Source organism: Peromyscus californicus, unplaced genomic scaffold (genome assembly GCF_007827085.1).
Source record: "Peromyscus californicus insignis strain IS unplaced genomic scaffold, ASM782708v3 Scaffold_23__1_contigs__length_62951481, whole genome shotgun sequence".
Lineage (NCBI taxonomy): Eukaryota > Metazoa > Chordata > Mammalia > Rodentia > Cricetidae > Peromyscus > Peromyscus californicus.
In genome coordinates, this window is record NW_026294534.1 from 14,154,748 (window position 1) to 14,177,488 (window position 22,741).

A 22,741-nucleotide genomic window follows, 5' to 3' on the forward strand; every position below is an offset into this window, starting at 1 on the left:
AGAGTATTAGCTAAGAGCTGATACTAAAAACCCTTTCTTACCCTTCACTGCCACTGTCATCCTTCCCCTCAGAAAGTGACCTACTTACTGTGTATCTGTCTTTTTATTGACTTTCTGTTCTGCCTTCTCATTGGTTGTAAACCACATGACCTCCTCATCACTGCCTGTCTGTACACACCTCCAGGTCTTCTATGGTTGGTATTGAGATTAAAGGCGTGTGTCTCCATGCTGGCTGTATCCTTAAACACACAGAGAACTGCCTGTCATGTGATCGGGATTAAAGGTGTGTGCCACCACCGCCTGGCTTCTACTATGACTGACTTGCTATTAGCTCTGACCCCCAGGCAACTTTATTTATTAACATACAAATAAAATCACATTTTAGTACAAATAAAATATCACCATATTTCCCCTTTTCTTTGCAGTTAGAGTTTTCCTGCCTGGCCCATAGTCAGGACAAATATCTCTCACCTGCCAGTCCCACAGCTGCTCGGACCCAACCAAGTAAACACACAGAGACTTATATTACTTATAAACTGTATGGCCATGTCAGGCTTCTAGCTAACTGTTCTTATATCTTAAATCAACCCATTTCTATTAATCTATAAGCTGCCACATGGCTCGTGGCTTACTGGTATCTTAACATCTTCTCATGGCGGCAGCTGGCAGTGTCTCTCTGCCTCAGCCTTCCACTTCCCAGAATTCTCTTCTCTCCTTGTCCCACCTATACTTCCTGCCTGGCTACTGGCCAATCAGTGTTTTATTTATTAACCAATCAGAGCAACACATTTAACATACAGAACATCCCACAGCACTCACGGGTTTTATAATTCAACCCGTGAGAAAACAAACAGCAACCTCACACAGCCATGAGGAAGCAAGATTTTATACTTAAGGAAAGGACTTGAATTTGAGTTTCAGTTTTGCACATCTTCATAGAGGAACAGATTCTGGTATTTCAGTGGTCTCACGGGTTCTTGGTCTTCTTACTCATTTTCTCTTGCAGCACCTGACTTTAGGAAGGCCACAAGTGCCGATCTGACGAAAACCTGCAGTGCATGGACCCCAGCATATGCCTCCGTTGGTCATGCAAGTTACAGGATTCTTGATTCTTTGAGTAAAAGCTGAAAGATGAGTAAGAAAACCCACACATTAGAGTTGAAAGCCTCCCGTCAGAAATACACACCCACGTGCTATTCTCTTGAATAACTTGCAGCAGGCTTTTCCCCCAAGGCTGGGATATCTGTTTCTTCAGGACAGGATCCAGTTCTTGATAGAGACTGGCACCACCGCCGTGAGGGGGGTGCTAGCTTTCCTAGGACCCAGACGTTGAAGGGTCTGCTGCATACCCGAATGACTAAGCTCCAGAGAAACTAATGCAGTTTCAGGTCTTGGCTCAGCCATCTCATTTTCTCTCTTACTTGTTTTAACCCCTTCTCTTGAGTTGTCTGTCCCTTTTATTCTGTTTGCCTAATGTCATGGATGAAATACAATATTGGAGCTGGAAATATGGCACAGGAGTTAAGAGTGCATACTGCTCCTGCAGAAGACCTGAGATCAGTTCCTAATGCCCTTATCAGGCAGCCCACAACGACCTATCACCCCATCTCTGAGAGATCCAATGCCCTTTTATGAATTCTGTGGCTAATGTACTCCTCGGCACATACCCATACACAGTTACACATAATTTAAAAGAAAATTAACCTTTCTACAGAATACAATTAAGACAGAGTTTGGGAAGCTGTTTTCCACAGTTTCTCCTGAGCTGTGAGTCTCATTACCCCTGTAGAGAGTGTGTGCTTAAGGATCTTTCATGGGATTCTGGAGGACCCAAAGTTCTCAAAGAGAGGCTGGGCTGGTTATTCTGTGAGATTCTCTAGAGTAAGCAGAGACTCTACTCCTTCAATGTAAAGATTTTTCAATAAATACTTTTTTCTTCAAATAAGAATCAGACCTTTTTCATGTTATTATTTTTTAAGTTATCCATGAGAGACTCATCCTGTAATCTTAAATTCAGCATGAGGAGCTGGAAACAGAAGTCATGTGCTACTGGTAAGCTTAAAGTCTACATTAGGCCCCTTCCAGGTCAGAAGAAAGTGTCCTTGGTTCACGTTAGCAGTGCTTAGAAGAAAGAAAAAGAGGAAGGTAATAAGGAAGGATGAGGAGAGAGAAGGAGAGAGGAGAGAGTTGAAAAGAATGGGAAAAAAGAGGGAGGGTATGAGAAAGGGAAGTTGAGAAAGAAGTAGAGGGATAAAGAGCAGAGACAGATGAGGTCAAAATAAGAGAAGACAGGACAGGGGAGGAGAAGGGAAAAGAGAGGGGGAAGGAAAGGGAGGGGAGGACACGCACACAGAGAGAGAGACAGACAGAGACAAACACACACACGACAGAGAGAGACAGACATATACACAGAGAGACAGAGAGACAGACTCTGTCTCTCACTTCCCTTTGGAGCCACCCCACTCCCCTGCCTCACCTGCAAGAGGTGACAGCAGCACCAGGAGATACGTGAAGAGGAGGTAATGGATCCTCATAACTGAAGCCTGGTGAGTTGCAGGGACACAGAGGGAGTCACACTCAATGCCTTATATAGGTCCAAGTGCTGGCCCCTGGGTAGACGTCTATGCTGGTGAGAACCCCAGTAATTACAGTTATGAAACAAAGAACACCTTACCTCCCTTGTTGAGGAGTGGCCCTTTGAGAGCACACTCATTGTCACTTATGCAAATGTGGGGAGCCCCAGACAATTTCTTCCTACCCTGGAAACCAAGAACAGCTTCCTGCCTTCTTTCTTTAGGTATGTGGGACCTAGGCTGCCATGGGTCACAGACTTACTGGTTACAACTTGACCTTACTTGCCTATTCCTCACAGCTTTTACTTGGTCACCTTGGAGTGTGGAATCAGGCTTAGACCCCAGTGGGAACTAATTTCTCATAGATCCATCAGGGCCTAGGCACACTCAGCTGCTGGATGCAAGGTCCCCAAGCTTTTCTGGGTCAGAATATGGGCCTAGTCTCAAAGATTTCTCCAAGATACTACAGAATAGTGAAAGTCGTCTACTATTAAAAAAACTGCCAGCAATTCACCATCCACCCAATGTGATGGGCATGGAGTCCAAAAGGTGTGCTATTTCCTCTCACCGAGAAAGCAATGAGTTGGTAACATTTTACCAGAACACGTCTCCCTTTGCCCACCTAGAACAAAGCCAGTGAGTGGCTGGTTCTGGCCACCAAGTGATGCACAACCCCATGGGATTTGACAGCTGTTGAGTCTGTAGTTTTCAGCTTTCTGGGAAGATGTGACTATCAGTGGTGAGGAGTTGAGTTGAGTTTTGGATTCTATTATGAGAATCTATGACAGTGGGACTCCAGTCCTTCCTACCATCTCCCTGTTGATCTTGGTGGGACCTGTTCTGAGGGAGGCCATGTGGCTCGGAGTTGAGTGAGATATCATATATCTTCCATAACCCAGTTGTTTATTTTTAACCTAGAAAACCATTGACAGTGATCAGGACGTAACCCATGCAAAGGACTGAGAGATGAGGATTTTCTAAGAGAAAAGAGCTTACAACAATCATGATTTCTTCCTCTCTACAAGAAGTTTAAAAAAATAAGCACATAGACAGACATCTATAATTTAAGGTCAGTTTTAACAAAGGCTGTTATGGAGTTCCAAGCAAAGAGATTTGAGGCTGGAGAATGAGGAGTTTAGACACACACCAGACTGCTTCACTCCCACCATGATTTGAAAACCCATGGTATTGAGCTGGGTAGGGATAGTTTTAAATTGGCACACAGTAGAGATTGTTAAAAATCATATACAGTAAGTATGCATTGTATGTGTACTTTTTCAATATATACAGACAGTGTGCAATGATCAAATCAGGATAATTAGCATATCCATCACTTCACATTGCATAGTCTTACTATACTGAGTAGCCTCAATCCCCTTTTGTAGCTATTTTGAAACATACAATAGCTCATTAGCTCCAGTGACATGACTATACAATAGATACAGTGGAAACCAGGACTTTGTTTTCCTATCTTTTCTACTGCCCTTATCCCTGCCTTTCGCTGTCATTATTAGCCTACTCTGTCATTAGAGGTGCTCTTAAAGGAAGCTGATGATTGATCTGTAATGATGATTTGGTCCAAAGAGGAAGTTTCTGATGGATCAGTGAACCGCAGGGCTGGGTTAGGATAGTGTTGCAAGTTATAAACAAATTCCTGTCTGGGGCTGGAGGATAGCCATATGAATCACACCCCTTGTCGGGACTTTGTTTCCCTGTGTGATGCAGGCAGACTTGTATTGAAAAGCTTGCTCATTCATCCCCAACACTGAGAATATTTATTCCAGGCCAAGGAATCACATACAAAAACTGAATGGGAGAAGATAATTGTCTGAAAGTGCGCCGCCTGAATTAATACTCCGTCCCTCTCTATTTGCCTTAGTTCTCTCACTTTTGACAGTAAAAATTAAACTTATCAGTTTTCTGTCAATGTGGCAAAATACTTCTGGCAAATCAACCTCGATGGAAGAAATGTTACTTTGGCTCAAGGCTCAAAGATTCAGTCCATAGTCAGTTGGCTCCACTGTCTTGTGGTCTTTCCTGAGCCAGGGCGTCAAGGCAAGGAGCATGTGGTGAGGTAAAGTCACTCACCTCCTGCCAACCAGAAAGCAGAAGGGAGGGGTTTGGAATGCCCAAAGCCATTGCTGTGGTATGTGTCCAAAGACCTAGCTCGCTTCTATTAGGCCCACTTGCTAAAGGACCCACCAACTCCCAGAGGAGCCTAAGCTAACCAAAACATTAACGCATGGCTTTTGGCAAGCATTTAGGATCTCAGTCAAGCCAGGTACGGCTGTGAATAGCCATAATCACACCCATATAATCCCATCCATTCAGGAGACTGAGGCAGGAGGGTCTGAAGTTCAAAGCCCATTAGAGCTACATAATGACTTGGAGGCTAGCCTGAACAAGTTATAGAAACCAAGTCTCAAACTGGAGTGGACAAAGAGGAGCTGTGGAAAAGGAGCTCAGGTTTAAAGAGCACTTGACTAGCACATGCTAGGCTCATGGGTCATCCCTAGTATCGTGGGGAAAAAAATTATTAAAAATCCTGAGTCACAAAGCTTCATTAAACTTGTTCTTAATTATCTCATATTTTTTTTTAGGAAAAAAAATCCCTCATACACTACAGTCCTTTTTATATACATGAAGAAGTACTCCTTAATATAATTTAGAATCTGGTCAATATTCATAAACCTCCCATTTTTACAAGTAGTATCTCAATAACTATTGATTTTTTTCTGGATCATTTTAAATCTAAAACATGCACTTTGAATAAAGTTAGTGTAACTATTTGTTTATAGACTTCTGTTTTGTTTAGCTTTTGAGCAAGCAATCTTAAGGAATTCTTATAATATAGGGGAGAGGCTTTATTGGGCTTAGAGGTTGAATGAAGTTAGTGGTTATGCTTAGCCATAACTCTAACTCGTCCTTTCTTGATGATTCATCTGCTTCCAATTACTATTAAAGCAATGTGCTGTCATTTAAAGATCCACCCATACAAATGTGAATTTCCCATAAAGTCCTGTTGCAATCCCAGGGAGCAGCCAGCAGCCAGCAGCGCTTTCCTGGATGAAGTCTGTCCTGTTTTGAACTCAGCGAATGAGTGAGGCCTTGATAAAAAGGAAGCAAAGATGATTTGAAACACACACACACACACACACACACACACATACACACACACACACACACACACACGAGAGAGAGAGAGAGAGAGAGAGAGAGAGAGAGAGAGAGAGAGAGAGAGAGAGAGAGAAAGAGAGAAAGAGAGAGAGAGAGAGAGATTAACTTTTCCCACCTCCTTTGAGGACAAACACCTCAAAGAGATGATGACATCAGCCTAGCTGTTGAGGACAGTGGCCTGAATGTCCCATCAAGAACTCTTGAGCCTGCAGTTTATACTTCTTGACATGGGCTAAGGTGACTTCTTGTGGCTGTGTCCATCCTACTAAGTCTGCTTGAAAGAGGCCCCCAGAAGGGAATTTCCCCCTCAAAGGATGACCATTCTGCCTCAGCCTAGAAGACCACACACCATCATAAACAAGCGCCCCTCACCACAATCTGGAGATGAGGTTGGTAGTTTTTAGAGTGAGTTCAGGTGTAAATCTAAACAAGTTTTAGTTATGAGCTTCATGCTATGGGTACAGTAGTAATTAACAAAGCTGGAAGCTTGGGGAGAGTAGACTCATGGCCCTTCTGTTTTAAGGAAAGATAAAGACTGTACTCCCACGTCTCTCACCTACACCTGGAGAAAGCAAATAGATTCTATGTCTCCATAGGGAGTAAGTTGCTCAGTCACCCAGGCAAAGGGAAAGCCTACTGATTGGTGCCGGAGATGGCATATGAAAAGTCTGACGTGTTGCCAATGGAATCTGTGCTGGAGGTACCCGAGAATGAGGACATCGATCCCTCTGGGCCTGCCCTGCCAGATACTCTACCAAGCCTGCCTTCTGTGAGCTAGGGAGAAAACAACCCTTGTGTCCCGAGGGCAGACTTTATGGCGTATGCATGTCCTGTTCCCACCCATCCAACTGTTAACTGGTTCTTGTAATCCTCCTACTCCGTTTGTTCTTTATGATTTTCTTTCTCTCTCTCCTGCAGTAGTTTCCACGAAATTAGAAATGATATTGAGATTGTGACAGTGGCAGGAGTTAAAGCTGTTCTGCAGGTCATGGGAAAAACCCAGAAGGCTGGTGGCAAAAAAAACTGTAGATGGAGTGACATATAGATAGGATAAAAGACAAGAGTTGTCCAGAACTAGTTAGAAAACAACTTGACAAATTTCGGAGTGATGAAGAAGGACTTAAACTGAGAGGAAGCTGGCAGTCTGGCACCTTAAACTGTTGCTTGTACTTTTGTGCTTTCTGAGAAACTGCCAGTAGATGACCTCTGAGGTGATAACCTCAGATGTTCTGATAATTATTAACCTGCAAAAGAATAAGCGGGTATGCTTTGGCTTTCTGCCTGGGAACCTCTACGTGCAATCAAGGGGCACGGGGTACACTTTGCTGATTTCCAAAAAGAACTTTTGAAACTATTGTGAAAAACCCAATCACCTGTTGAATTTTCTCATCCCCTATTTCCTTGTTTTATTACAATAAAAGGCTGGGGTTGAGTCGATCGGGAGGAGGCAGAGAAGATGCAGAAGAGTCTTTTCTTGTGCCTGCCAGACATCCCTGCCCTTTAAGACCCTTGAAACTGCTGAGGCTGGTCCCCAGCAGATGGGCTTTCAAAAAGCAAAGCTTTTTTCATGGGTGTGATTTTTGGAAAATACAACTTTGCAGCATGGTGGTTTCAGTCTTTCTTTCTTTCTTTCTTTCTTTCTTTCTTTCTTTCTTTCTTTCTTTCTTTCTTTCTTTTTTTAATGTAGCTGTGGCTGTGGCTGTGGAGCCCCCATGGGACTGGACTAGGCCCTCTGGATATGGAAGACGGTTGTTTGCTCGAACTGTTTGGGGGGACACCCAGGCAGGGGGATCGGGATCCGTCCCTGGTGCATGGGCAGGCTTTTGGGAATCCGGTGCCTGTGGTGTGACACCCTGTGTAGCCTTGGTGCAGTGAGAAGGGGCTTGGACCTGCCTGGGATCAGTGTGCAGGTCTCTGCTGACTCCCCATGGGAGACCTTGATTTGGGGGATGTTGGGATGTGGGGTGGCTAGCAAAAGAGATCTGAGGGATAGGAGGAGGAAGGAGGTGGGATCTGTGGGTGGTATGTAGAGTGAGTAGAAAATTTCTTAATAAAGAAAAATGAAAAAAAAAAAGAAAAGAAAAGTATGTCTTCACCCCTGTCTGTGTAAAAGGCGGGGACAGGTACAAAACATTTCAGAAATGTTCATTATTCATTAAAATTAAGTGTTTCACGGCAGATTCTAAGTAAAGGTTTTTTGACTGGGTGAATAACTGGATGCAGGGAGGTTACTCCTTCCACACCTTCCCCCACATTACTGAATAAGTGGGGCGGTAGAACAGGACTCCTCTGCCGGGTTTTGTTTTGTTTATAGATACCTGATTCTGTCTTCTAAGAACAACTCAAATAGAAATGTGGCATCATTTGGCAAGGCACTTGCCGCCAGTGCCTTCAAGTGCTATCCAGCCATCTTTAGGAAACATCCTCAAAGCATTTGGAATGAAAGCCGATGATCGGTTCTCTTGCAGATGTGGATTTTCTGAGTCAAATCAGTAATGGATACAAGTGTAGTTTCCCTAGATAATTGACCTATTTAATTAAAGAGTTAGCTGTTCTTTTAAAGGAAATGGATTTATCTTATGCATAATAGGTGTGTGTGTGTGTGTGTGTGTGTGTGTGTGTGTGTGTGTGTGCGTGCGCATGTGTGTGGCTTGTAAAATACAACTATATGCAGAAAAGTTAATAAGATAGAAACAGACAGCTATACTATCTGTGTAAAGAGGCCAAACGGAAATTATACTTAGCCTTGTGCATCAAAAAAAAAAGAAAGAAAATTTTTTCATTCATTTTACACACCAATCACCGATCCCCCTGTTCCCTCCTCCTGCTCCCCCCAGCCTCCCCTCCCAACCCATCCCCCACTCCCTCCCACAAGAAGGCAAGGCCTCCCATGTGTAGGCATATATAGTAGAGGCAAGTCCAAGTCCTTTACCCTGCCTCAAGGCTGCATGAGGTGTCCCATCATAGGTAGTGGACTCACAGCTCATGCACCAGACATGGATTCTGAACCTACCGCCAGGGGGCCTCCCAAGCAGATCAAGCTACACAATTGTCTCACCATGGAAAAGGCCTAGTCCAGTCCCATGTAGGCTCCACAGTCATTGATCCAACTTTCATGAGTTCCCACTAGTTTGATTTGGTTGTCTCTGCAGGTTTCCCCATCATGATGCTGATGCACTTGCTCATAGAATCCTTCTTCTCTCTCTTTGACTGGACTCCTGGAGCTCTGTCTAGTGATTGGCTGTGGGTCTCTGCATCTGTTTCCATCAGTCATTGGAGAAAAGTTCTGTGATGACAGGGTATTCACTGGTCTGATCTCTGGGGCAAGCCAGTTCAGTTCAGGCACCCTCTCCACTATTGCTAGTAGTCCAGGCTGGGGTCATCCTTTTAAAATGTAGTTTTTCATCTTTTGCTCCTGGATAGGGTTGAGGTGGGGTGGAATTCAGGGCTTGAATGTTGTGGGGTGTCACACATGGTGCTTGGTGTCATACTCTGTGACCATGATCTTAATCTTTTTCTTTTCTCTTAACTTGGCATTTTGTAAGTAAAGTGTAATGATACAATGGAGTCAGCACTTCAAAGACTGGACATTTCTGGAAACAGAGTACACAGACTCAGGCCCAAGGGCAAGGTTGACCTGGCCATCTTGAACAACTCAGGAACAGCCTGGGAATCTCAGGGTCCAGATGTAATGATGATGGCAGCTGTGACCCCAGTCCTGGAGACAAAGGATGGTCTTTATGTGAGCCAGCCTTGGAAAGTGCATTTATCCATCAGTGGAAATATCCTGTGTACAATATGTGCACAGATGTTAATTCTGACCTGATCTCTGGGCTGGAATGCCAAGGGTCCTAGCAATAGTCAAGGAATGATCTCAAACTAGATGTGATCATGTAAAAAAAAGGCAGAAAAACACCAGAGCTCTTAAAACTCTTATAGGAGCTTAGAAACTTCAAGGGCTTAGGACTACCTCAGAAATGGGGATTAAATGTATGAAGACTCACGTTCAATGGAGAAGAATGCCATTTTCACATGAAGTTTCAGATAAATCCATTGTTAAGGAGGGTCGCTCAGTCGGCAGTGGCACATGCCTTTAATCCCAGCACTCCCAGAGGCAGAGGCAGGCTGATCTCTGAGTTCGAAGCCAGCCTGGTCTACAGAAAGAGTTCCAGGACAGCCAGGGATATGCATAGATAAACTTGTCTTAAAAAAAAAAACAAAAAAGCTAAGAAAGATGATTTTAACTTTTACTTTTCCTTCATAGTGAAGATTCAGCAATTGAGTGCAGCAACAGAGTGTAGAATAAACTATAAGGTATAGAACTGGGTTCACCACCTTAAACTACACAAAACGTAAGCAGAAATGTTAAAAGCCCCATTATATGCATTTCCACTTAAATTCAGGAGCTGAAGAGATGGCTCAGTGATTAAGAGCACATATTGCTCTTGTAGAAGACCCAGGTTTGGTTCCCAGAACCAGTATGGTGGCTTGCAACCATCCATAACTCTAGTTCTAGGAAATTCTACCCACTCCTCTCACCTCCATGGGCACATGGCGCATGGACAGAAATGTAGGCAAAACACTTGCATATAAAATAAAAGTAAATAAATCTTAAAATGAAGTAGGTAAAATTAAATTAAAATCTACATGAAACAGACATTTAAATAATTAAACATTAGGATCTTTATAAGAATCACTATCTTCAAAATACCTGTGCCACTTTTGAACACCAAACTGATACATCTGCAACATAATCCCTACACCTAAGGCTCAGGAAACATCACTAAAGAAAGGGTAGGAAAGATTGAAAGAGCCAGAGGAGCAGGATATCAACTACAATATTTTATCTTCTGTATGTGAGAGGAAAGCTGCACCCAGGAAATCTTTTTTTTAATTAAGAAATTTTTTATTCATTTTACATACCAGTCCCAGATCCCCCTCTTCCCTCCTCCCATCCCTCCAGCCTTCCCCCCCAAACCACCCCCTATTTTTTTCCTACAACAAGGTAAGGCTTCCTGTGGGGAGTCAGCAGAGCCTGGTACATTCAGTAGAGGCAGGTCCAAGCCCCTCCCCACTGCCTCAGGCTGTGCCAGATGTCCCACCATAGGTAGTGGGCTCCAAAAAGAGCTTGTGCACAGGGATAGATTCTGATCCTACTGCCAGGGTTGCCCTTAAGCAGATCAAGCTACACAACTGTCTCGCTTATGCAGAGGGCCTAGTCCAGTCATGTGAAGGTTCCACAGGTTGATCTAAATTTCATGAGTTCCCACTAGTTTGGTTTGGTTGTCTCCATAGGTTTCCCCATCATGATCTTGATGCCCCTTGCTCATAGAATCCCTCTTCTCTTTCTTCGACTGGACTCCCAGAGCTCAGCCTGGTGTTTGGCTGTGGATCTCTGCACCTGCTTCCATCAGTTACTAGAGAAAGGCTCCGTGATGACAGGGCATTCACCAATCTGATGATTACTAGGGCAATTCAGGCACCCTCTCTCCACTATGCTAGTAGTCTAAGCTGGCACTCAGGAAATCTTAACAATATGATTCCCCAAACAAGATCTGCAGTGACATTACCAATCAACGTTTCAACATGGTTGGGGGAAATCTCACAAGGGCCCACCCTCGGGTGAAGAGGTACAGGCCATCAAGGGCTACTGAGAGAGGGAGAGCCAGTCTTCGCCAGGGATCAGTCCCCTTAGGTTATTCAGTTCCAAATGGTTTGCTCAGAACACGTAGACACATGAGCAACATTAAATGAACTCAGCAGGCTATATTTATATATACATATGTGTATAGTTATAGAATACTAAAATAATTAAAGAAGGGGTCATGAATTTGAGGACAGGACACAGGAAGAGTTGGAAAGGGAGAAGGAGAAATGGAAATGTTATAAATATAGTACTTACAAATTCTCAAAAAATTTAAATTAATCTTTTAAAAAAGAATCAACATCTCTAAATATAGAAATATCTTTATTTTATAATAACTTATCCCAATATTTCCATAGCCTAAAAAATACCCTTCACTCCTACACAGTGTAAATGATCTAAGAAATGAATTTGTAAAACTGTTGGCTGGAAAAATCGAATACCCAGTCAATATCTTTCACTAATAAATTATTGTTTTCCAAATTTATAACAACTAGAATAGTCTTTTAGTATTTACAAGTCTTACTATGAATCCCCTGTAGCTCTTATTCTTAATACATTTTACAAATTATAAAGTGTTATTTAAGAAGAAAGCTCTTCATCTCCTTGTTATCGACAGAGCTTCTTGTCCCTGGTCTTTGCACGGGTCCCTGCATTTTTGTTCAGCACTGAGCTTTGTAAATGTATAGTTGGCTCTGTTTTGATCACATGAGTCATCTCATTTAATCCCCATTCACAAACCTGCCAGAGAAGAATGACTCAATTTCACACATGAAAACCCCAGAACCTGGAAAAGTTAACAGACACCCAAGATCACTTAGCTAAATGACAGGGCTGTCACTGGAGAACAAAACCAACCTGCTTTCCAAGTCTTTGCCGCGAAGTCCCCACCCAATATCTTTACACCTACATTTTTCTACCACACAAAGCCAGAAGGGTACTCTACCAAACACCAGCCTTACTTGGCACTGCCATCAATCCCTCCAGTCTCTTGAGAGGATGGAGAGCAGGGCTGAACTTGCTGGGAATCAGATTGCAGGCTACTGCCACCTTGTGGGGAACCCTCACAGACCACGTCCCCTGAAAATGCACAGGCTTTATCACTTCCCTGCTTGCCAGAAGCATGTACAGACCTGAGACATCTCATAAACTATGCTGACTTCAAGCTTGACATGGAGCCAAGGATGACTTTCATCTTCAGAACCTCCTGCCCTCACCTCCCAAGTGCTAGGATTCCAAGCATGAGCCATCACACCTAGTTTCATGCAGTGCCGGGGATAGAACCCAGGCCTTCATGCACCCTAGATAATCACTCTACCAACTGAGTCACAGCTCCTTCCAAAATTCAGCATATTTTTATTCAGATACTTACTACTCATCTCTGGAAGTTTCATTCAATCCTTTATATGCTTCATCTCTTTCCTCATGAACAGTTTTACCCTGGGCCTTGGGGATGCTTGCAACTGACTCTTTTTATACCTCTGCTGGTTAACTCTACTATCCTCATCTTCACTGGGTTCATCTGACTGCATGGCCTTACTTCTAGTAGTGCACTGTATTCTTGTGCTTCTCTGCCTGTCTGGTCATCTCTATGGCATCTAGCACACTGGAACACTTGAGTGGTTGAGGATGGATTCTACCATCTCCTTTAAATGAAAGCTGGGCTTTATTCTGGCTCAGATTTAGGTTTTTCTCAGGTGGGTCTTTCAAAAACGTTTCTGAAACCTTGCCAGAGAGCTCACCAGTGTCATGGTGCTACTTTATGAAGGTGGACCTCACTCTCCACGTTGCTGGTGGAAATCCATTTTCCAGGCCCATGTACTCCTGATACGTCCACACAGTTCTTTTCTGATGTTTTCATATTCCTCTGGCTATGTGATGTTTTGTCCCAAGTGTCCTTTTGTTGCTAATCACCCCAGGACTGAAGTCCCCTCTATCTCTCTGGTGCAGTTCTTAAGCACTGTCTCCATCTGAGGCCCTACCCTCCTTTTCCCACATCCAAAGGGAATTGGGGGGTGTATTGTACTATTTGAATTGTCGCAGTGGCTTAAAGCTGCTGAGTCTTGTGGTCTTGTGACTCCACCTCCCTGTGCCTTGGCTTAGAAATTTGCCCGTTAGTAAGTGCTGTGTTCATGGACTTGCCTGCTTACCTACCTTCCTTTCTTCCTTCCTTCCTTTCTTCCTCCATCCCTTCCTCCTCCTCCTCCTCCTCCTCCTCATCCTTCCCCTCCTCCTCCTCCTTCTTCTTCTTCTTCTTCTCTCTCTCTCTCTCTCCCTCCCTCCCTCACTCTCCCCCCCACCCCTCATAGTCTGCACTGGTTGTTGTTTAGTGTCTGGAAACAACCTTTCCCATCATCCTTTGGATGGAAGAAGAGTTCCATAAATTGTGCAACAGGATGGCTCTTCTGCTCTAACTGGGAGCCTGGTTACCTTGTCTGTGTATCCCTCTAACTGGGTGTGCTGGAATCACTTTGTATCAACATCTAGAGAACACCAGACAAAATGAAGCACCTGTAAGCTATATGGATGTCCTTCAACTCAAACTACACTTGTTAACCAGTTCCATGGTCAGGGTACTAAGTGTCCAGGAATGGAGACAAAAGCCATGCTGCTAAAGAATCATGCAATCCAATGTGGATAGTGGCAATGCATGAATGTCCACAGATCAGAAACCAACAGAGTCATAGATAGAGGACTCGAGTCAGAACCTGTGGCACATCTAAGGAAAGCTGCTTCTATTTGGGAAGCTTTCTGTTTTGAAGAAGAAGAGACCAGGAGACAGCTCCTTGAGGGCCACTTTAGGGTCAAGAAGTGAGTGGGTGGAGTGTGTATCAGGCAGGAAGCAGCATAGTAAAGGCCCTAGTAGTGGGAAAGCAGAGAGAAAACCAGGTTCCCATTTCTCTGAGCAAAGTTTTCAGAAGGGTTTAAGGTTGACTTCTGGGGTGAACTAATGTTTTAGATTCAGGAAAATGCAATCCTGAGGAGAAGGCTGGAAAGATCAAAATATCTACAGTAAGACGCAAAGGGGTATTTCAAGAGACAACAGCTCCACTTCCAATGGAGTATAGAATGTACAAAATATAAAATGTATGTGTGTATGTACATTCCATACATACACATATTTATATACATGTTATATGCACAGAGACACACACAGACACATACACACATACACGTAGACACACAGACACACTCACAAACAGACAGACAGACAGACACACACACACACACACACACACACACACACACACACACACACACACACACTCACACACATACTCAAACCTTGGGCCCTTGGAAAATAAGCTTGGGGATCTTGTAGACCACTCCAGAGTTGCTGCTTCATTCAAATCAAACTGAGTCTGATGACTTCCTTAGTTGTGTATTTGTTTATGATGGCAATGACCAAAATGTTAAAAAGGATTAAACTACTAGTTTTTTTAAGAAAAAAAATATATATATTAACTTGATTTACTTTTATACAACCCCAAGAGGATTCCCCCCAATGATGACATCCTCAGCCTGAATCTGGATCTTCTATTTCTTCTTTCTGCAGCATTTTCGACCTTTCTGAGAACATTTACCTATTTGTTCTTCTGTTGTAAGGCAGCTGATCATAGCACACCGGCCGCCTCTTACTCTGCAGAATAACTTTCGGAGGGTTTTCTCGATGAATCCATCCCCTACAAGGGAAAAAAAATCAAAGAATATTTTAGAAAGAGTGTTAGAAAGACATTGGATTCAGCAAACTAGACATTGCTGAATTAGTTTCTTTTCACTTCTGTTTCTTTTCTCTTTTCTTATAAAATCAAAAGTAAAGTTAAAGGATGTCTAAGCAGAAAACAATGTCTCTATGGGCTGCATCTCAGCTGTGAGCACACAATAGCCTGGTCTCTAAGCTCTGCTCTAAGAACTAGGAATTGGGGACCACCATTGTCCTTAGTACCTTTCAAGCAGCCTAGTGTGTCTCTTTACCTCCAGCCACTAAGTCCATTTAGAATAGATATCTGTGGGTTTGGGTATCAGGCTAAACTGTTCATTTCCATCAGAATTAAAATTTCACATCCACTTTCTCATGTCTCATTAAGAGTGTTCCTGTGATGAGGTGGGTGGAGAGCTGGCATCTGTGGCACTGTTTAGTCTTTTAAGAGTGGAATAGGGCAGACTCGGAAGCCTGCCTTAATGCTTTTAATGATTGCTGTCGGGAGGAAACATTGGCAATGTTTGGTTTCCACTTAACTAATCCACCTGATCTCAGGCTCACCAGGAACAGAGAAGAACTGATTAAATTACACGGTCTCAACCCTTTCCACCCCTTATTTCCCAACCCATCTTACCTGGAGCAGGGACCAAGAGCAAGATGAGGAATGCAAATAGCAGATAATGGAGCCTCATAGCTGACTGCTTCCCAACAAGCCGAGACTGAGCCAAAAGATGTGGTTGTCCGCCTATATAACGAGGTAAGCTATGACTGTAATTCTTGTAATGTCATAGTGATGACAATATGACATATTTCCTGACGTACCTTTCCAGTGTCTCTCACCACAAAGAACACACCCACTCAGCCAAACCTGATGGGTGTAGTCAAGCTTGGTGGGACTCTTTTGAGGTCCTCCAGGCCCTGGGCACATTTCCAGATCAATTTCTGGCTGTGGGTACAGATAGAACTGGTATGGGCAAGATATTTCTTTTTTAGGGGTGGCCCCAGGACATGTAGCCTAGGGCTTGATTGCCTTTGAATGTAATCTGCTTTCTGTAGCTACCTAAAAGCCTAAAAGAGGCCTGAGAGTCTTCTGAGAACCAAGTAGGTTAAGCTTTGGACATATTCAGAACTAGAGTTTAGAACTAGAGAGACAGAACTAGAATTTAGGTAGTGAACATAAAAGGAAAATTGGGCTATGTTGAAAAGCCTTTACTATGGGTGTACTCTAGTTTAAACGAAACCTATCTCATACTTCATCATTGTCTGAAAACTATCTAAAATCATGAGTGAGGGTGTTTCATTTTATCAGAGAAAGTGCCATAGTGATACAAAATTCACCTTCTCTCTATACCAGAACAAAGACAACACTGAAGACTTCTAGGAATTCTTGACCCATGAACTTTTAAAGAAGGCTAAGGTTCAGTTAATTCCACTAGTTCAGTAGTTCAGTAGCTGAAGAATCAACAGATATCTTGACTAATGCACTCAAATGTTAGGAATCTAATTACTATGTTATGTTCATTAACAGTCTATTCGGTCAGGAGATCATGTCATCCCATAGAGCTCAGCTGTTGCAAGGTGTCAATGCAACTATAGAGGATCCAAGGTTCTGGGTGTGTTAGTTCTAGGATGGAACGGATTCAAAATTCTGGGATACCTAGAAGGAATAGTAAACAAACTCTGACAGGTTCAGACTAGTCCATGTGCTCCATGGTGGGGGCCGCAGGACAAAACCACAAAATAGGAAGAAGGAAAAGGCCTCATTTCTTCTCTCAAGGAGCTCAAGGTGGGCTGAGGCTTCTGAGCAGACTTTCAAGTCTAGCATGGGTGCTGACAAGTGAGAATGGCAATTATTCAAGTAGAGGACTATACAAATGGAAAAAATAGTGGCTCATACTGAAGAGTGGGTTCAGGTCTGTAGATTCAGGAATACTTTGGAGCTATAGACACTGACTTTTTAAAATCTAGTTTCCTCTTATATCTGGGAGTAGAGACAATGGGAAATATTTTGAAATGGAGGAAGCTGATGAGTGTGGAGCAGGCTGGGTGTTGGCTTGGCAGTCTTACTATATCTTAATATATTACAAAACATACTAGGACTGGTCTGCGTGTCAGAGGATGACCAGATCCCAAGCCTTGTGTCACTGGGCCATCCTATCACTGGAGATGACTCACTTTTCCACGTGGAGAACAGACTCCACAGGTGAAGCTTTGGCTATGACATGTGTCTTTGAAGGCTGAGAGGCCTTTCTATCGCACCATCCTTGTCTCAGAAGAGGTTCATTAGGAACAATGGTCACTTTTCCTTATTAATCACCTTGCAAATTTTATTTGCGCTGCTTTGTGTAGTCTTGTGGTCACATATCTCTCCATGGCATCTCAGCTGTGACTGCAACTTTAGAAGATTCTGCCTCCCCCCTCCCTCTTTTAAGGCAAATTCAGAAAGCTACCTCACAATAGCAGAAGAAAACTAGGGAAGGCATAGGCTTCACTTAACACTGTGTAACTGAGTTGTGTGACACCACCAAGCCACTGGATATGCAGTAATGTCCCATGCCATCTTCAGACCAAAGGCTTTTCAGAGTTTTTACATCTTGCATGTAGGAATGCACACTGAAGGCCCTATGGCTTAAAAACCACTGAATTTTAAACACTGGTACTATTCTCTATCCACCATACTCCATACACTATATCAGGAGGAGAGAGACAGAAGTGAGGGTAGAGTGTCCAAAGCAAGGATGAAAAATAGCACAAAGGATCCTTTGCTCATCCTGAGCCACAGGACTCAAGTTATGACAGATTCAATAGTGCAGGCAGCCACACAGACATGATTTGTCCCCAGAAGCAAGATCACAGAGGTGGGAAGCATGGAAGCAGTTGGGAAGACAATGAATGGTGACCATGATTTGGTTCAAGTTTGCATTTGATTTAGTTAAGGAAGCATGGTGTGGGGATACCGAAACTAAGATTCAAGCTATCTGAAATTATCATCCTCCCAATAATTCCTTACATGAAGACAGAGGAGAGGGACTGGAAAATTCCACACAACTTAGCTAATGAATCTTTACAAAAATCCTTATGTTTATATAATCTACCTGCAAATAATGCTATCTAATGACTGCTGGAGCTTGACCACTGTGGGGTGTTCTACTCAACCTAGAAGCATTCACTGGGTCTTCAACGTTCTGCCCTCTGGTTCTCATAGCAAAGACATGGTCTGATAGCCTAGGAACTTCTGTTTGGGAGAACAGCCCTACACAAGCAGTGTGCGCCCCCCTCGCTCTTGTTAAGGACGTGATCTAGGCCCATTCATGTGATGCAGTGATCCCACAGAGAGTCAATGAGGCTCCATCTTGGTAGAATACTACAGTTACCCTCCACTACCACTTCGGATCCTCTTTTTGTAAGAGCAAATGTGTTCATTCGAAGAGTTTGTGTTTTCAGGGCTTACCACCCTATATTGGCTAACCAATTGTGGGGCTCTTTTTTTTTTTCAAGGAAAGCTATTTTCTTGTACTCCCAGCATTCCTTAGTTGCCTGTAGTTCTTGGTCTAGGGTTGGAGCCCCATGAGACTTCCCCCTTCCGTTAGTATGTGTGTTGCTGTTGTCCTTCTTCAGATCTTGTTTGGCAGCCATGATTTTGAGACTTCATCAGTGCAGCTTCCTTGATATTTCTAGGGCAGGGATTGTGCTTCAGGTAAAGGCCTCCTTTCACATTTCTGTGCATCCACCCCATCTTACTCTGACAGCAGTAGACACATGTGCTGCTTGGCTTTGGGAAGAGAGGATACCATTTCACAAAGTGAACCCACATCCATATTGGTCACCAGCACCACAGAGCATTCCTATTGATCCCTTATCAGATCATAGGTCCAAGTCCCTCAAAATGCCCTCATGCTGTCTTTCAAGAAATCGTTATGCTTAGCTGATGCTGCCTGAACAAGCACTACAAGAACAAAGAAAACCAAAACTGCATGGAGGAATAGGGCCTCCAAGGACTACAGGGGGTAGAGTCTGAAGACTGTTGTCCAGAGGTCAAACCTTAAGGTAGTGAACACTATGTGCAGAGATGAAAGGAGAAACCAAATTACTGTAGAGAAGCCTGGGAGTGAGCATTCTAGCAAGCTCTGGGTGGGCAAGGGCAAACTATGGCTTATATGCACACTCAAGTTTGTTTCTATCAGGAAAAAGAAAATAGTGGTCCCTGAATTAATGCAGGTTTTTGTTAAATTAGATAACTTGATATCCGTGTGCAATAAGGAAACAGTTCATTCACAGGGCATGATTTCAAAAAAAAAAAGATGAAAAGGACATACACAAGGTTCTGAAAGTCAGTTCTTCCTGTTTATTCACCACCGGGTGGCCAAGACTTGTGATTTAAAAAAAAAGGTAGAGATCTGTCACATAGAAAAGAGATAGGGCACACATGATTCAAAATTCTGGGAGCCGATAAAGTGGCACCAAACCCCAGATCCACTCTGCAGCCAGCTGGTTATGCACTGTGTTTCTTGCAACAGTGGATGGAACCAGGCCCTGCTGATGGATTCTGAAATACAAACGCCTGGGTGGGTGTCAGAGGCCACTGATGCATGCACAAAGAACCTTTTCAGAGAAGCCCTGCCTAGACACTCAGGATTCCTCATTCTTGGTTTAAGCAGTTGGTCCTGAAGGCATCCACAGCCTGACAGCCTGTCCTGGCACAGTTTCCTACTATGGAATTTAGCTTAACGGGACCAGAACCCACCACTGTTGCCCAGGTTAGTCTCCATATTTTAGACTCTTGCTCAAAACCTTGTTTCCACCCATTCTTAATTCTTTTGCCTCAGAGAATAATCTCCTCTTGCAGTTGTGTTTCTGTACCCCTGGAGCCCAGTGCTGAACCATTGTTCCATTGCCACCTTGTTCAGCTCTCTCTCCTCTCTCTCAGCATCTATAGTAGCCTACACCATACACACACACACACACACACACACACACACACACACACACACACATTTTATATATATATATATATATATATATATATATATATATATATATATATATATATATATATACCTATCTTACCCTCACCTAATTGCCCATAAACCTACTATTTCCTGGCATCTGTCTCAATAACCTAACAAATTTTTCCTTTTTAATTTCAACAATGAAATTTGCATATTCAATCCATTGGCTTTTTGGCGGAATCATCTTACTTGATCTCTTTGCATCATGTGACCTATGGGGGCATATTCATGCCTGAGGCCACCCTTCTACTTCAACACCCAGAAACCATTGAACACACCCTCTCTCAGGACCTTAGGAACTGAGACTGTGCCAGAGTCAAACATAAATAGTATCCAGTCTTTGGGCTCTATGTCCATCACTATTTCCAAGTTAGATTGTGGGAAAACCACAGAGACTGATGTGGTAAGACAATCCACTTTCTATCCTTCAGTCCTGATTGCTGCTTTCAATTCCTCATGGGCTGTCTCCTCTTTCTATGCCCAATCTTGCTAAAAGTAAACATCTTCAAGAATTTGACAACCCTTTTCTTCCTCCTCCTCCTCCTGTTTTTATCATCATCGTTAATTTTTATCAAGCATGCACTGTGTACCATACACAATGCTAAGCAATATAAATGCACTTATTTGAGTCATTCAGTAGTTAATAAAGTTATATGTATTTTACAGATAAGTAAATGAAGACTTAGAGAAGGTGATAAAATACCTCATGCTCTTAATTAGAGATGTTTGAACTCTTTTCCCTCTTACCACCACACACAGTGTTGGGATGTGGTACAGACTGTTTTCCAACTTTTCTGACTGACTTCCACACTTACTGGATTATCATGAGCATGACATCTGGGGCCTCTGCTGCCTCCACTTGTAATAGATCCTTCAGTCTTTTTGTGAATAACACCTGCACATTCCAGTTTTCTTTGTTATGGAATCTGGGACTTCAAACCATTTTGATTCTTCTTATTTCCTAATTGTTCAAATGCATCACTTACCATATCTATACAACTATTTCTACATGGTGGTTTGCACAATGTTCAGAGCCTGGCCCAAATACCAAGTCTTAATGACCCTATCATCATGGTTAAAAGGGACCCCTCAATTCTCTGCACTGACGCAGAGCATAGTTTGCATGACAGTTGGATCTTTTGCCTATTCCACGGCAGCTATAACATGTTATTTGTAATAACGTCTGGTGATCTGTATATTTACTGTCTTTTTTTTTGTCCCCTTGGATTCATGAGAAAGTAAAGTCATGAGTCTTATATTTCCCTTACTTTTTGAAATATAGGAACTTTTTGAAACAAAGACACGTCAACTTAATTATTACTAAGAACATCTAATTCCAGCAGAGGGTGGGGGGTGTAAATGAAAAGACCTTCATCAGATAATGAAAACCACACAAAGTATTTGCAACAATACAACAACTAGAAACAAGCTTACAAGTAAATAGAGCGTAGAATGTGGGTTACACAGTTGTGGAAATGAAGACCAGGAGACTAAGCTCACTGAGAAGTTGTCGTATTTCAATGCCAGTGGAACACACAGGTGGACTTGAGGGTCACAGTCATTTAGAAGGAAGAGACAAAAGTTAATATCATGGTTAAGCTTGATTGAAGGAAGTTATGAAAGGAAGCAGGCTGTGAAGACTGCCTGGCTTCTCTTCAGGACACAGGGTGGAGGAATGTAGGAAGCACAGCTTAGAGCAAGCATTGGAGAAACCAGGATTGTCAATCATGCAGGCCTGTTTTCTTCCAAGGAAGTGACTGATGCCTGGTCACTCAGAAGGCTGGAGTGAATGTTGTCTGAAAACTTGGTGATCTTTTTGCTGTTCTATGGATCCAGCCTTCCAGAATCCGCCAAATTCCTGAGCATTGTTTAGGCCCTAATCCTGAGCTTTGTCTCTCAGTGAATAGAACCTATCCTTACAAAAAATGTCCCATGTACTTTGCATCCTCTACCAACAGCATCTATCCTTACACTTACTGCAAACTCTTCCTCTGAGGCCCTAGCCCTGAGCTCTGTTTTTTCAGCCAAAAGAACTCAGTCTTATTGTAAAGGTCACAGATGGCTTTGGTACTTTGCTGAGGAGTTTCTATATAGCTATGCCTAAAGCTTTGTTATGAGAACTGTCTCATGGAGATTTTCACCCAAAGTTTGGCTGTGTTCAATTGTGTAAGAGAATTAAACCCCAGAATCAGACTCTCTAGAAGTATTGATTCAGTCTGACTGGCCAAGTCTGGCTGTACCAAGTTTTCATTCTCACCTCTTCATGCTTTGCTTCCTTGCCAGCAGTGATACCTGCAGGGACCCCACAACAGATGAAGGTACCATTAAGGGAGGAGAAAATAGTGGTAACACTTGGCAGGGAGACATGATCTGGAGAGAGAGCCAGGACAAAGACACCCTACTTTTTTTGTTGTTTGATAATTTCCTACATGCATAGAATGTGTTTTAATCAAATCCATCCCCACCCCTCCTCCAATTTCCACACTATCCCTCACTACAATTCTCTCCTAATTCATATGGTCCTTTTTCAAAAATCACTGACTCCACTTAGTGTTGCCGGTATGTGTGTGTGTAAACGACCATCTACTGGAGCATGGGTAATGTCTCAGCGGCCCCAACCCTGAAGATGACTGAC

General features: G+C 43.0%; 2 protein-coding genes across 2 annotated transcripts; both read right to left on the reverse strand.

The window, feature by feature from the left end:
- Window positions 1–990: 990 nt before the first annotated feature.
- Window positions 991–2,534, reverse strand: LOC128118840 (beta-defensin 4). The gene is made up of 2 exons (XM_052751605.1): window positions 2,477–2,534; window positions 991–1,124 (listed from the first exon to the last, which is right to left on the reverse strand). Exons 1-2 carry the CDS (start codon window positions 2,532–2,534, stop codon window positions 991–993), a joined length of 192 nt encoding a protein of 63 aa, XP_052607565.1.
- A 12,397-nt stretch (window positions 2,535–14,931) lies between these two features.
- On the reverse strand, window positions 14,932–15,789 carry LOC128118851 (beta-defensin 14-like). The gene is made up of 2 exons (XM_052751615.1): window positions 15,732–15,789; window positions 14,932–15,077 (listed from the first exon to the last, which is right to left on the reverse strand). The coding sequence occupies exons 1-2, from the start codon at window positions 15,787–15,789 to the stop codon at window positions 14,932–14,934; spliced, it is 204 nt and encodes a 67-aa protein (XP_052607575.1).
- Between the last annotated feature and the right edge of the window lie 6,952 nt (window positions 15,790–22,741).